This window comes from Halichoerus grypus, chromosome 9 (assembly GCF_964656455.1).
Source record: "Halichoerus grypus chromosome 9, mHalGry1.hap1.1, whole genome shotgun sequence".
Lineage (NCBI taxonomy): Eukaryota > Metazoa > Chordata > Mammalia > Carnivora > Phocidae > Halichoerus > Halichoerus grypus.
This window is the reverse complement of record NC_135720.1, coordinates 71,925,793-71,940,506: the sequence shown is the minus strand read 5'-3', so window position 1 is coordinate 71,940,506 and position 14,714 is coordinate 71,925,793. Positions and strand designations below refer to the sequence as shown.

General features: G+C 36.0%; 1 protein-coding gene across 8 annotated transcripts in view; it reads right to left on the bottom strand.

Moving 5' to 3' along the window:
• SNX14 (sorting nexin 14) overlaps positions 1 to 14,714 on the bottom strand; it is an 88,965-nt gene that overhangs the window by 53,344 nt on the left and 20,907 nt on the right. For all 8 annotated transcript variants that reach the window (XR_013441189.1, XR_013441188.1, XM_078055025.1 and 5 more), the window contains 3 exons: positions 14,424 to 14,467; positions 12,278 to 12,365; positions 1,656 to 1,740 (listed from right to left, as the gene is read on the bottom strand). Coding sequence is in view for 6 of the 8 variants with exons in the window: in XM_078055025.1 (XP_077911151.1) it covers positions 1,656 to 1,740; positions 12,278 to 12,365; positions 14,424 to 14,467 (217 nt within the window). In the remaining 2 variants the exon portion in view is untranslated. The remainder of the gene's footprint in view (positions 1 to 1,655; positions 1,741 to 12,277; positions 12,366 to 14,423; positions 14,468 to 14,714) is intronic.

Sequence of the window (14,714 nt, the reverse complement as noted above, 5' to 3'; positions counted from 1 at the left end):
TCTCTCTCTCTCAAATAAATAAATAAAATCTTTAAAAAATAATAATAATAATAAATAAATTTACTAATAAAAAAACCCACTTTTCCTATTTTTTTTTTCCTGATAGTAAAGTAGCCTTGACAAAATGGCTACAAGATAATTGCTATCTTCTGATTTGTTTTTGCCAGTGACAGGACACTGATTTTTAAGTTAATTTTTTTATTCAACAATTAAATTACACATATTCAAACTCTTCTACTTTAGTACTATGTTGAAAGTAACTATTTTTTTTTTTTTAAGATTTTATTTGACAGAAAGAGGCAGCGAGAGAGGGAACACAAGCAGGGTGAGTGGAGGAAGGAGAAGCAGGCTTCCCGCCGAGCAGGGAGCCCAATGTGGGGCTTGATCCCAGGACCCTGGGATCATGACCTGAGGCGAAGGCAGATGCTTAACAACTGAGCCACCCAGGCACCCCGAAATTAACTATTTTTAGTTGTTGTAATATTATAAGATGAACACAGAAAAAAATTTTAAATATATATATAATTTGAAATGCTTCTCAAAACTGAGAAATTATTCATACCAAGAAACAAAGTAATAATTTGATTTTTACTTCAACTCTGCCTAGAACATAATTTCCCCCAAATGAATTGCTTATATTAACTGATATCATGAGGGAGGGAAAATTGGTTCTGTACTCAAATGAATTTCGGATGTGGGAAGTTAAAAACTATTTAAATAGTTAAAGCCATTTCTTTGCTGTAGGACTACTCAGAGATTTTGGTATGGTGGTATTGGCTGGGAATTTCCATAAGGGGAATATAATGTGTAGTAATTACCAGAAAATATGACCATGAAACCTCTTCTACACAGTTACTACATGGAGTAGTATGCAGCATTGACAAAGAATACCAAAAGCATTTGGGAAAGCACTCACAAAGAATACCAAATGCAAACATAAGGAAAATCAGTTTTGCAAAGAACCAAGTATAGAGCACAGAAGTAATTTTGTTAAAAAAAAAAAAAAAAATTCAGTTTGATCTAAGAGCAAGAAAAATCCGGATTTCATTCATTCAATCATAAAACATTTGCTGAATGTATGCTATGTGCAAATCATGACAGTATAAAGGCCAGGACATTCACAAAAAACTGCAAATAGGTGATCCCAGCCAACACGTAATACATAGTGAAAGACAAGAGTAAATCAAAATATTTGACTAGAGAGTCTTTAAATATACAATTTAGACTCTAAGAGTCACTAAATTTTTTTTAGTAGAGAGATAACATGAGAATTGTGGTAGTGTGACATTAACATGGTAGCAATATATAGGATGGGCTGGAATAGGTCAAAACTATTGAAATCATTAAGAGAAAGGGGGAAGAGATTGAGAGATACTTCAGAGGGAATAATAAAGGCAACAGACTATCATCCAAAAGAAGATGAAAGTCCTCAATAGTATATCTAAAAGTTAACTATCTTTTAATTTTCATAGATTCCTGAGTTTCTACAATCACTTATACAATAAACAAAGTATTAAAAAAGGATTTTGGTTTAAAGGAATACTTTCACAGCATTTGTGAATATCAGTTAATGCATCAGTAATCATACATAGGTATTTAAGGTGAAAGTTGGTATATAAAAATCACTCAAACTTTGTAGTAGAAAACTGTATTACCTTTCTGACTGGCTTTAACTATCACCTCTATATGCTTCATTGCTGCTTTTAATAGTTTCTTGGTTATAATAGATGGAATATCCACCTAGAAAAATTCAACATTAAAATAAAACTTTTAAAACAATTATCAATGAGTTACAATGGCAGGAGCACTCTATTTAAGATACTGGAACACATGATCTTAAAAATTAGAGGTATTATTTAGAATCTTTCAAAAATATAATTTAAAAGCGCTTTATATTCTTGGATCATACTAACTACAACTTTAGACAGTTCCTCTATCACACTAAAGAAAATATATCTTAATATGCATGCACTATGTATACTAAATTTTCCCACAAAATAGTATCTTTATTCTTGATTTCTTTAATATTTTTCTTTTAAACATATTCAAAGAAAAATCTCAAGTAACTTAACACTTCGGGGCCATAAATTTCTGTTTATTAAGGTTACTTAAAGATTAAGTATTTTTATTCAGCTTACAAGATAAATCTTGGTTTTAAGCTATATAGAAGCATTCTACTTTGAAATGATATTCAATTTCATGATTCCCCACAGACATTTTTCAGCTTAAAGGCTAGAAACTGTAATGACTATGGTAGGTTAGTGATGCAGGACTGAAGGCTTATATGTACACACATGAGAGAGACAACAAAATAACTAAAATTAAATTGCAAATAAAATGAATCACCAAAAAGCATGTTTACTGGACTTCAACAGGCTTATCTTCTACCACAAAACTCAACATATTTTCCCTTTATCAAAGGCATGAAAAAATTGCATCACAGCAAAGTTTTGTATTAATGTTTCAATTATTTTAATTTCCATATTAAGGAAGGGGGGAATCACAGGCTAATAAATCTAATAAGTATGATGGATCATAAACCCCCAATTTTTAGTGATTTACCAGTAAAACCCAGAGCAGTTTACAGGTATCTTTTAGCTATGTAGGATCAAACATACTCAGTAAGTGGGAATATTTTTGTTAGTAGTATACCTTGTTGCAAAATAACATTACTCTTTATTTCTCTCTGGCTTCTTGTCCTCAATGACTATAGGTTGCTGTAATATTTATCAAATAAACAGGATGTTTTCATTTACAAACATTTTATAAAATCTTGTCTTCTGAGAATACTCATGAAAATTTTCCTTTTTAAGTTCCATTTTAGAGACTTCAGGTCAGAATCAAAATGGTAAAATAATGGGCTCATCACTAAACTTTAATTTAAAAAAAAACCAAAAAAAAACCCACTGTGGATGATTCTTTCTTTTCATTATCCCCAAACTGCCAATTTATATTATTTAGGCAATGGTATCAGGGACAGAACATTGTACTAAGACGACCAGGCATAATCGTTGGCCCATTGACTACTACTTCTGACACTTTGACAAAGGTACTTTCTATAAAATGGGTATGATAATGATCCACTTATCTGCTGGGACAGTGATGCAGATAAAATGAAAAGAAAGGATAGAAAGTTTAACCATCCAGAAAACAGAAGAAAATATTTGCAAATCATATGTATGAACTCTTATAACTCAATAATACATAGACAACCCAGTTAAAAAATAGGCAAAGAATCTGAATAGACATCACTCCAAAAAAAAGATATACAAATGGCCAATAAGCAAATGAAAAGATGTTCAATGTCATAAGTCATCAGGGAAATGCAAATCAAAGCCACAATGAGACCACTTCACACCCATTAGGCATGGTTGGAATAAAAAAACGAGATAATAACTAGTTCTGGCAAGGATAGAGAGAAATCAGAACCCTCATATACTACTGATGGGAATGTAAAAATGGTGCAGCCACTTTGAAGAGTCTGGCCGTTAATCAAAAACTTAAATAGAGTTACCATTTGACTCAACAATTATACTCCTAAGTATATACGCAAGAAAAATGAAAACATATATCCCTACAACCATCAAAAACACTTGTACACAAATGCTATGGCAGCATTATCCATAATAGCAAAAAAGTGGAAATAATCCAAATGTCCATCAACTGATGGATGAATAAACAAAATATGGCATATCCACACACAATGGAATATTATTTAGACATAAAAAAAGAAAGAAGTACTGATACATGCTACATCATAACATGGATGAACTTTGGAAACATTATGCCAAGTCAAAATAACCAATCAGAACAGGCCACATATTACATGATTCCATTTATATGAAATGTCCAGAATAAACAAATCTATAGAGACAGAAAGTAGACTGGCTATTGGCTGGATCTAAGAAGATGAGAGAACAACGGTTTATGGCTAAAGGGTATGAGGTCTCTTTGTGGGTGATAAAAATGTTATAAAATTGTGGTGATGGCTGTGTAAATCCAGAAATATGCTAAAAACCATTGAATTATACACTTTAAATAGGTGAACTGTCTGGTATACAAAGTAGACCTCAATAAAGCTGTTACCAAAAAATACATATAACGCAATCCAAGTATGAAGTACTATGATTTTAAAATCACTAGGCTATCGCAAAGCCTAACAGAGCAGAGCTATTCTACTAAGTAATACCTATAAATTTATTGTAATGAGTCAGCTTTTTGATCATTTTATTTGACTTTAAGTTGTAATTTAAGTGGCTTATCATCAACCAATTGATATTTTTACCAAATCTTTTATTCCAGTTAAATAGTCTATACAGCTGCCTGAGACCTTTATTAAACAAGATGAATAATTTTATCAACTTGTTTCTATTTATAAAATGGTAAAAAAAAACTCCTACCAAAAAAAAAAAAAAGGTGCACAGAAAGAACCAAAAATCAGCATCAACCCACCATGAAAGTAAGAGTTAACAGTGATAAGGATATATATGTGCCGTTAATATACATATTAACAAGCTTTAATATGTGAGCTTTGTTTTCAATGTGGAAAAATACCACATATATTATTTTCCAGCCTCTTCCACTTGATTATGTAAGAAAAATAATTCCTCATGTAAATAAGTACTATTCTATAAAATGATTTTTCATAGCTGCACAGAATTCTGTAATTGGCATATACTATATATATATATATATATATATATTTTTTTTTTTTTTAAGATTTTCTTTATTTACTTGAGAGAATGAGAGAGAGAGAGAGAGAGAGAGCACATGAGAGGGGGAGGGTCAGAGGGAGAAGAAGACTCCCTGCTGAACAGGGAGCCCGATGTGGGACTTGATCCCGGGACTCCAGGATCATGACCTGAGCTGAAGGCAGTCACTTAACCAACTGAGCCACCCAGGAGCCCCGGCTTGTATTATATTTTAATCAACAATCTTATCATTAGACGTCAGCTTTTCTTTTCAGTTTTCCTTATTATAAATTATACTACAATGAATCTTTGGGCATACATTTTTACATACATCTGTGATTATTTCTTTAAAATATATTAACAAAAACAGAATTAAACTTGGGAGTATAGACATTTTTAAGTCTTTTAATAAAGATTACCAAACTGCCTTCCAGTATAAGAATTATACCAATTTGAGATTAAGAATTCCTCATATCGGTGAGATCATATGATACATGTCTTTCTCTGATTGATGGGAGGGATGGGGTGGCTGGGTGACAGACATTGGGGAGGGTATGTGCTATGGTGAGCACTGTGAATTGTGTAAGACGGATGAATCACAGACCTGTACCTCTGAAACAAATAATACATTATATCTTAAAAAAAAAAAAAAAGAAGATACTAGGAAGGGAAAAATGAAGGGGGGGGAATCGGAGGGGGAGACGAACCATGAGAGACTATGGACTCTGAGAAACAAACAGAGGGTTCTGGGGGGGGGGGATGGGTTAGCCTGGTGACGGGTATTAAAGAGGGCACATATTGGAGGGGGGAAAGATGGTGGAGGAGTAGGGGACCCTATTTCAACCGGTCCCCGGAATTGAGCTGGATATCTACCAGACCACTCTGAGCACCCACGAAACCAGCCTGAGATGTAAGAAAATCTGGATCTCTACAAACAGAATATCGCAGGCAGTTGGTTTTGAGGTACGAAGCGGGGAGCCGTGATTCCGCGGGCAGATATCCGAGTATAAACGGCAGCGGGAGGGTGCCTGGCCGTGGGGATCCTACACCGCCAGTGAGCAACAGCCTCACTCGCTGGGGACGGGGCACAGACCCGCAGACCAGCAGCGGCGGGGATAGGACTTTAGGGCAGCCCCAGGGGCGGGAACCCGGAGCAGCGGGGTCGCATGCGCGAACTGGGAGCGGCTGGCATTTTTAGAAGCACAAAGGGCAGAGACGTGCCCCGAACTGGAGGCAGGACTGGGAGGGCTGCGGAGGGGCGCACAACCCAGGACGCTGCAGTTTATAGCAGCACGGACAGAAACGGAGATGGTGTGGCCTGGAGAGCTCACTGAAGAACAGACTGCAGTCTCTCTGCTCTGAGGCAGAGGGTTGGAAATGGTCTCTTCTGCTCTGACTCGCACAACAGACACGGAAAGCCAGAAGAGAACAAAAGCCCCAAAAACTGATTCCCGCTGAGCCCATCCCCCGCCACAGGGGCGCAGGGAAACTCCGCCCAAACAGGGTTGTCTGAGTAACAGCGCGCAGGCCCCTCCCGCAGAAGACAGGCTGGGAAAACAAGAGGCCAGCAACCCTAAGGTCCCAAGAATACAGGTGCATCTTGCTTGGGTTCTGGTCAATAATTTCGACTCTATACATTCCTTCAAACACCCATCAACAGAATGACTAGGAGGAGGAGCCCCCAAAATAGAAAAGACTCAGAGATTATGACTTATGCTGCAGATTTACAAATGGATGCAGATATAACCAAGATGTCGGAGATGGAACTCAGGCTAGCAATTGTGAAAACAATGGCTAGAATGGAGAAATCAATTAATGGCAACATAGAGTTTCTAAGGGCAGATATGAAAGCTGAATTGGCAGAATTTAAAAATGCTATAAATGAGATCCAATCCAATCTAGATAATCTAACAGCTAGGGTAAGTGAGGCAGAAGAACGAATAAGCGACCTGGAAGACAATATAATAGATAAAAAGGGAAAAGAGGACGCCAGGGAAAAACAACTCAGAAGCCATGAAAATAGAATCAGAGAAATAAGTGACACCATGAAGCATTCCAATGTCAGAATAATTGGAATCCCGGAGGGAGTGGAGAGAGAGAGGACTAGAAGATGTATTTGAGCAAATCACAGCTCAGAACTTCCCTAATCTGGGGAATGAAACAAACATTCACGTCCTAGAGGCAGAGAGGACCCCTCCCAAGATCAAGGAAAACAGGGCAACACCCCGGCATGTAATAGTAAAACTTGCAAATCTTAGAACCAAGGAAACCATCTTAAGGGCAGTTAGGGGGAAGAGATTCCTTATGTACAGAGGGAGGAACATCAGAATAACGTCAGACCTATCCACAGAGTCCTGGCAAGCCAGAAAGGCCCGGCAAGACATATTCAGGGTACTAAATGAGAAGAACATGCAGCCAAGAATACTTTATCCGGCAAGGCTTTCATTTACAATGGATGGAGAGATGCAGAGCTTCCACGACCGGCAGAAGCTGAAAGAATATGTGACCACTAAGCCGGCCGTGCAAGAACTATTAAGGGGGGTTCTATAAAAGGAGAAAGACCCCAAGAGTGATATACAACAGAAATTTACAGGGACAATCTATAAAAACAACGTCTTCACAGACAACATGATGACAATTAATTCATATCTTTCAATAATCACTCTCAACGGGAATGGCATAAACGCTCCCATAAAACGGCACAGGGTTGCAGATTGGATAAAAAGACAGGACCCATCCATATGCTGCCTACAAGAGACTCATTTTGAACCTAAAGATACATCCAGACTGAAAGTGAAGGGATGGAGATCCATCTTCCATGCCAGCGGACCTCAAAAGAAAGCTGGGGTAGCAATTCTTATATCAGACAAAGTAGATTTTAAACTAAAGTCTGTAATTAGAGACACTGAAGGACACTCTATCATTCTTAAAGGGTCTATCCAACAAGAAGATCTAACAATTGTAAATATTTATGCCCCCAACATGGGAGCAGCCATCTACATAACCCAACTGTTAACCAAAATAAAGAGTCATATTGATAACAATACATTAATTGTAGGAGACCTCAATACTCCACTCTCAGCAATGGACAGATCATCTAAGCAAAAAATCAACAAGGAAACAAGAGCTTTGAATGATACATTGGACCAGATGGACCTCATAGATATTTACAGAACATTCCACCCTAAAACAACAGAATACTCATTCTTCTAGAGCGCACATGGAACTTTCTCCAGAATAGACCATATACTGGGTCACAATTCAGGTCTCAACCGATACCAAAAGACGGAGATTATTCCCTGCATATTCTCAGACCACAATGCTCTAAAACTGGAACTCAACCACAAGAAAATTTTGGCAGAAATTCAAACACTTGGAAGCTAAAGACCACTCTGCTCAAGAATGTTTGGGTCAACCAGGAAATCAAAGAAGAACTTAAACAATTCATGGAAATCAATGAGAAAGAAAACACATTGGTCCAAAACCTATGGGATACTGCAAAGGCGGTCCTAAGGGGGAAATACATAGCCATCCAAGCCTCCCTCAAAAAAATAGAAAAATCCCAAATGCACCAACTAACTCTACACCTTAAAGAACTAGAGAAAAAGCAACAAACGACGCCTAAGCCATGCATTAGAAGACAATTAAAATTAGAGCAGACATCAATGAATTAGAAACCAGAAACACAGTAGATCAGATCAATGAAACCAGAAGTTGGTTCTTTGAAAGAATAAGATCGATAAACCACTGGCCAGATTTATCCAAAAGAAAAGAGAAAGGACCCAAATTAATAAAATTATGAACGAAAGGAGAGAAATCACGACTAACACCAAGAAAATAGAAACAATTATTAGAAATTATTATCAACAACTATATGCCAATAAATTGAGCAATCTGGATGAAATGAAGGCCTTCCTGGAAACCTATAAGCTGCCAAGACTGAAACAGGAAGAAATTGACAACCTGAATAGGCCAATAACCAGTAACGAGATTGAAGCAGTGATCAAAAACCTCCCAAAAAACAAGAGTCCAGGGCCTGATGGATTCCCTGGGGAATTCTACCAAACATTCAAAGAAGAAATAATACCTATTCTACTGAAGCTGTTTCAAAAAATAGAAACAGAAGGAAAACTTCCAAACTCATTCTATGAGGCCAGCATTACCTTAATCCCCAAACCAGGCAAAGACCCCATCAAAAAGGAGAATTTCAGACCGATATCCCTGATGAATATGGATTCCAAAATCCTCAACAAATCCTAGCTAATAGGATCCAACAATACATTAAAAGGATCATCCACCACGACCAAGTGGGATTTATCCCCAGGATGCAAGGTTGGTTCAACATTCATAAATCAATCAATGTGATAGAACACATTAATAAGAGGAGGGAGAGGAACCATATGGTCCTCTCAATTGATGCAGAAAAAGCACTGGACAAAATACAACATCGTTTCCTGATTGAAACTCTTCAGAGTATAGGGATCGAGGGAACATTCCTCAAGTTCATAAAATCCATCTATGAAAAACCCACAGCGAATATCATCCTCAATGGGGAAAAGCTGAGAGCCTTTCCCTTAAGATCAGGAACACGTCAAGGATGCCCACTCTCGCCACTATTGTTCAACATAGTATTAGAAGTCCTAGCAACAGCAATCAGACAACAAAAAGAAATAAAAGGTATTCAAATTGGCAAAGAAGTCAAACTCTCTCTTTTCGCAGACGACATGATATTTTATGTGGAAAACCCAAAAGACTCCACCCCCAAATTACTAGAACTCATCCAGCAATTTGGTAATGTGGCAGGATACAAAATCAATGCACAGAAATCAGTTGCTTTCTTACACACTAACAACGCAACTGTAGAAAGAGAAATTAGAGAAACGATTCCATTTACAATAGCACCAAAACCATAAGATACCTCGGAATAAACCTAACCAAAGAGGTAAAGGATCTATACTCTAAGAACTACAAAACACTCATGAAAGAAATTGAAGAAGACACAAAAAGATGGAAAAATATTCCATGCTCATGGATCAGAAGAATAAACGTTGTTAAAATGTCTATGCTACCCAGAACAATCTATACCTTCAATGCCATCCCGATCAAAATTCCAATGACATGTTTCAAAGTGCTGGAACAAACAATCCTAAAATTTGTATGGAATCAGAAAAGACCCCGAATCGCCAAGGAAATGTTGAAAAAGAAAAACAAAGCTGGGGGCATCACGTTGCCCGATTTCAAGCTATACTACAAAGCTGTGATCACCAAGACAGCATGGTACTGGCACAAAAACAGACATACAGACCAATGGAACAGAATAGAGAACCCAGATATGGACCCTCAACTCTATGGTCAAATAATCTTTGACAAAGCAGGAAAAAACATGCAATGGAAAAAAGACAGTCTCTTCAATAAATGGTGCTGGGAAAATTGGGACAGCCACATGCACAAGAATGAAACTCAACCATTCTCTAACACCACTCACAAAGATAAACTCAAAGTGGATGAAAGACCTCAATGTGAGACAGGAATCCATCCAAATCCTAGAGGAGAACATAGGCAGTAACCTCTTTGACATCGCCCACAGCAACTTCTTTCAAGATACATCTCCAAAAGCTAGTGAAACAAAAGCAAAAATGAACTTTTGGGACTTCATCAAGATAAAAAGCTTCTGCACAGCAAAGGAAACAGTCAACAAAACAAAGAGGCAACCCACAGAATGGGAGAAGATATTTGCAAATGACACTACAGATAAAGGGCTGGTATCCAAGATCTAGAAAGAACTTCTCAAACTCAACACCCAAAAACAATCAAGTCAAAAAGTGGGCAGAAGATATGAAGAGACACTTCTCTGAAGAAGACATACAAATGGCTAACAGACACATGAAAAAATGCTCATCATCATTAGCCATCAGGGAAATCCAAATCAAAACCACATTGAGATACCACCTTACACCAGTCAGAATGGCAAAAATGGACAGGGAAAGAAACAACAAATGTTGGAGAGGTTGTGGAGAAAGGGGAACCCTCTTACACTGTTGGTGGGAATGCAAGTTGGTAAACCCACTTTGGAAAACACTGCGGAGGTTCCTCAAAAATTTAAAAATAGAGCTACCCTATGACCCAGCAATTGCACTACTGGATATTTACCCCAAAGACACAGATGTAGTGAAAAGAAGGGCCATATGCACCCCAATGTTCATAGCAGCAATGTCCACAATAGCCAAACTGTGGAAAGAGCTGAGATGCCCTTCAACAGATGAATGGATAAAGAAGATGTGGTCCATATATACAGTGGAATATTACTCAGCCATCAGAAAGGATGAATACCCAACTTTTACATCAACATGGATGGGACTGGAGGAGATTATGCTAAGTGAAATGAGTCAAGCAGAGAAAGTCAATTATCATACGGTTTCACTTATTTGTGGAACATAAGGAATAGCATGGAGGACATTAGGAGAAGGAAGGGAAAAATGGGGGCGGGGGGGATTGGAGGGAGAGATGAACCATGAGAGGCTATGGACCTGAGAAACAAACAGGGTTTTAGAGGGGAGGAGAGAGGGGGGATTGGTTAGCCCGGTGATGGGTATTAAGGAGGGCACGTACTGCATGGAGCACTGGGTGTTACACGAAAACAATGGATCGTGGATCACCACATCAAAAACCAATGATGTATTGTATGGTGACTAACATAACATAATAAAATTAAAAAAAAAAAAAAAAGAGGGCACGTATTGAATGGAGCACTGGATGTTACACGCAAACAATGAATCATGGAACACTACATCAAAAACTAATGATGTAATGTATGGTGATTAACATAACATAATAAAATTAAATTAAATTAAAAAAAAAGAATTATACCAATTTGGATTTGTACTTGCTTTGTTTGCCTGTTTCCCCGCAATCACCATTACTAGACATTATCATTCTTTATCGTTCCCAATCTGACAGGCAACAGAATAGCACCTCATCAAAAAACGATATTTATTTGATATGAGACAACATATTTTCAAGTATTTATTGGCCATTTTTCTATTTTTCTTTGGTGAACTGCTTATTTACATTTTTTGCATATCTTTTCTATAGTGGTTGACTATATTGTTAATTTCTCAAGAAAGTATAGAAACATTTAACAAGATTTATCTTTATTTACTAATTGCAGATATATGCCAATTCTATCAAACGGACAAGGCAGTATACAAGCATGTGTGTCTACAGCCAACACACTGTAACTATATATAGGCAAAGACCCAAACATAAACATAATATGGCTTAAAAAATTTTTTTTAAAAAGTAGATCACAATCATCACCATTTACCCAGTAAATTCATCTAACAGGAACATGACTTTTTTTTTATACCTGTCTTTTTATTTCTAATTACCACAAACCAAGATAAAGCATTAAAGAAAGCACAATTTATCAATGAATTAAAAGTGACCCATTTATCTTTTAATCTAAAAAAATTAAAAGTGAAGAAAAAATACATACAGTATAAGATAAAGTAAAACTAAGATTTTTAAAAATCTCTTTAGTAATAATGAAACCCCAAATTCCCAAATTTCTCATTATAAATATATACCTTGTGAATCCTTCGAATTAAGACAGATGCAAAAAACCGTAATGTAATTCTCAGTTCATCAACAAAGGACTCATCATCTGTTACATCCCTTCAATTAAGGAGAAAAGCAAGCATTTAAAAGCTCAGAGAAATACACAGCTACTCCTTCTAGAAACCAAGGAAAGTTTAGAACTTCCTCTTCTTTTTCATTTATTTATGCTATTTTTCTTTGCTTTTTCAACAAATAATGCATTACATTACAGAATAAAAAATAAAAATGTACAAAGAAAAAATAAACATCTCCCATAATTCTAGTACCAAGACATAATCATTATTAACTAAATTGTAGTATATATTTCCCTGTAGACAACCACATGTACAAAGTCGTATTTTTACAATACTCCAATCATTTTCTAAGCATTATCAAAGAAATTTCTAAGAAATAAAGAATAATTTCGGAGGAGTAACAAATTAATACAAAATCTTAAATTAGTTTAATATATTTATAGTTAATAATATAAACTAATTCTAAAAAGTAAAAAAAATATGTGTTCTATTTGAGAAAGAAAATAAGCTGAAACTCAAACATTTTTAAACAGAAATTTTGACAACCTTCTTCTGAGGAGTTACTTTTCATTTTCCTGAAGTCTTGATGTCCCTAGAAGAATTAGGACACTCCCTAATCAAAGCAAGCAAGAAAGGTATATATAATGATGATATCCTGAATTTGAAGATGGTACTATTAAATCCCTTGGCAGAATAAAGAAGATAATTGTATTAACCAAGCTTCCCACTATTAATCCCAAGGAAGTGACTATTTCGGCATCAATAACTACACTGAGGAGAAAATACATACTTTATCATTTAGAAATACAGCCAGCTCTTATGAAGAGTCAGAACATGGGTGGGGGTGGGGGGAGTCTTCACAAGAGGATTCATTTTAGAAAAAGACTTACTATCAGCTTTACTTAAATGGCAAATGCCCCATATTTAAGACAGAATCCAACATAAAAATATTAATTTTCATAGCTTTTCAGGAAAATATGGCATATAAACTGGATATTAAGTTTAATAATATAGAGCATCTCATCTACTAGCATTTTTTAATGAGAAAATTCAAAATATATAAAGTTAGGATATATGCCATTAAATATTACATCTATAAGTCATATAAGTGTAAGTGTTCAAATATGTAACTAAATACATGATGGTTTTGTAAGAAAACATTTATTTATTAAATATGTATCTTAATTTTTGATTCTCAAACTAGATTAATTTTACAGATCTAAACTATTTTCTATATCCTGCAAGGCAAAGGGCACTTGTATATCCATAGCAGATACTAAAAACAAAGTTACTTTGGAAAAAAACATTAATATTCTAGGAAAATTCTATTAAAATTATCTTTCAATTTAGTGAAACATAAACTTTTCCTCTAAATGTACAATTATTTCAAATGTAAAAAGTGCATATAAAATATCAAATTGGGGTGCCTGGGTGGCTCAGTTGGTTGGGCAGCTGCCTTTGGCTCAGGTCATGATCTCGAGGTCCTGGGATCAAGCCCCACATCGGGCTCCCTACTCAGTGAGGAGTCTCTTCTCCCTCTTCCTCTGCCCCTCTCTTCCCACTCCCCACTTGTGCTCTCTGCTCTCTCTCTCAAATAAATGAATGGAATCTTTAAAAGAAACAACAAAGGACCATGGAATGCTTCCCAAATCACTTTAAAAAATAAAATTAAAAAATAAAATAAAAAATTAAATCACTCCATTTAGGAGTGATGAGGAATTCTCTAAGTTAATTTTCTTTCAAAAAGCAGCCAAGGTTTTTTCTTCTTTGCTATCACTAAACTGTTAAATGATTGCCTAGATCTATGGTTCTTACTAGGGCCAATTATGCCTCTCAGGTTACATATGGCAATCTCTGAAGATACTTTTGCTGGTCACAAATAAAAGGATGAGGGGGTGCTACTAGTTCTCATGTGAAAAGGCCAGGGGTTCTACTAAATATCCTATAATGCACAGGACAGCCCCCGACAACAAAGAATTACTTGGCCTAAAACGTCAATAGTGTCAAAGCTGAGAAATCCTGGCCACTGTTGGTAACACAATTTCATTAGCACACTTAATTGTATTCACTAAAGAAAAAAGGTCTTATAGAGAGAACATACCTGTACCACGGATAAACAAAGTTTTCCAACACTAATTCAAGAACCTGCATAAAAATTAGTTTTTAAAGAGAAATCAGATTAATTAACTAATTCTAGGAAAATAAGCCATACTACCAAGTAATATATATTACCAAGAACCAATTTTATTATCCCAAATATTGACATCTAATATCATACTTTCACATGACATATATTGTCAACCTTACATGTTTGTTGTGATGATCAAAAGGAACATGAGAAAACACTTTGAAAACCATAAAACTCCATAAAAAGAAACAATACTGTTAGAAT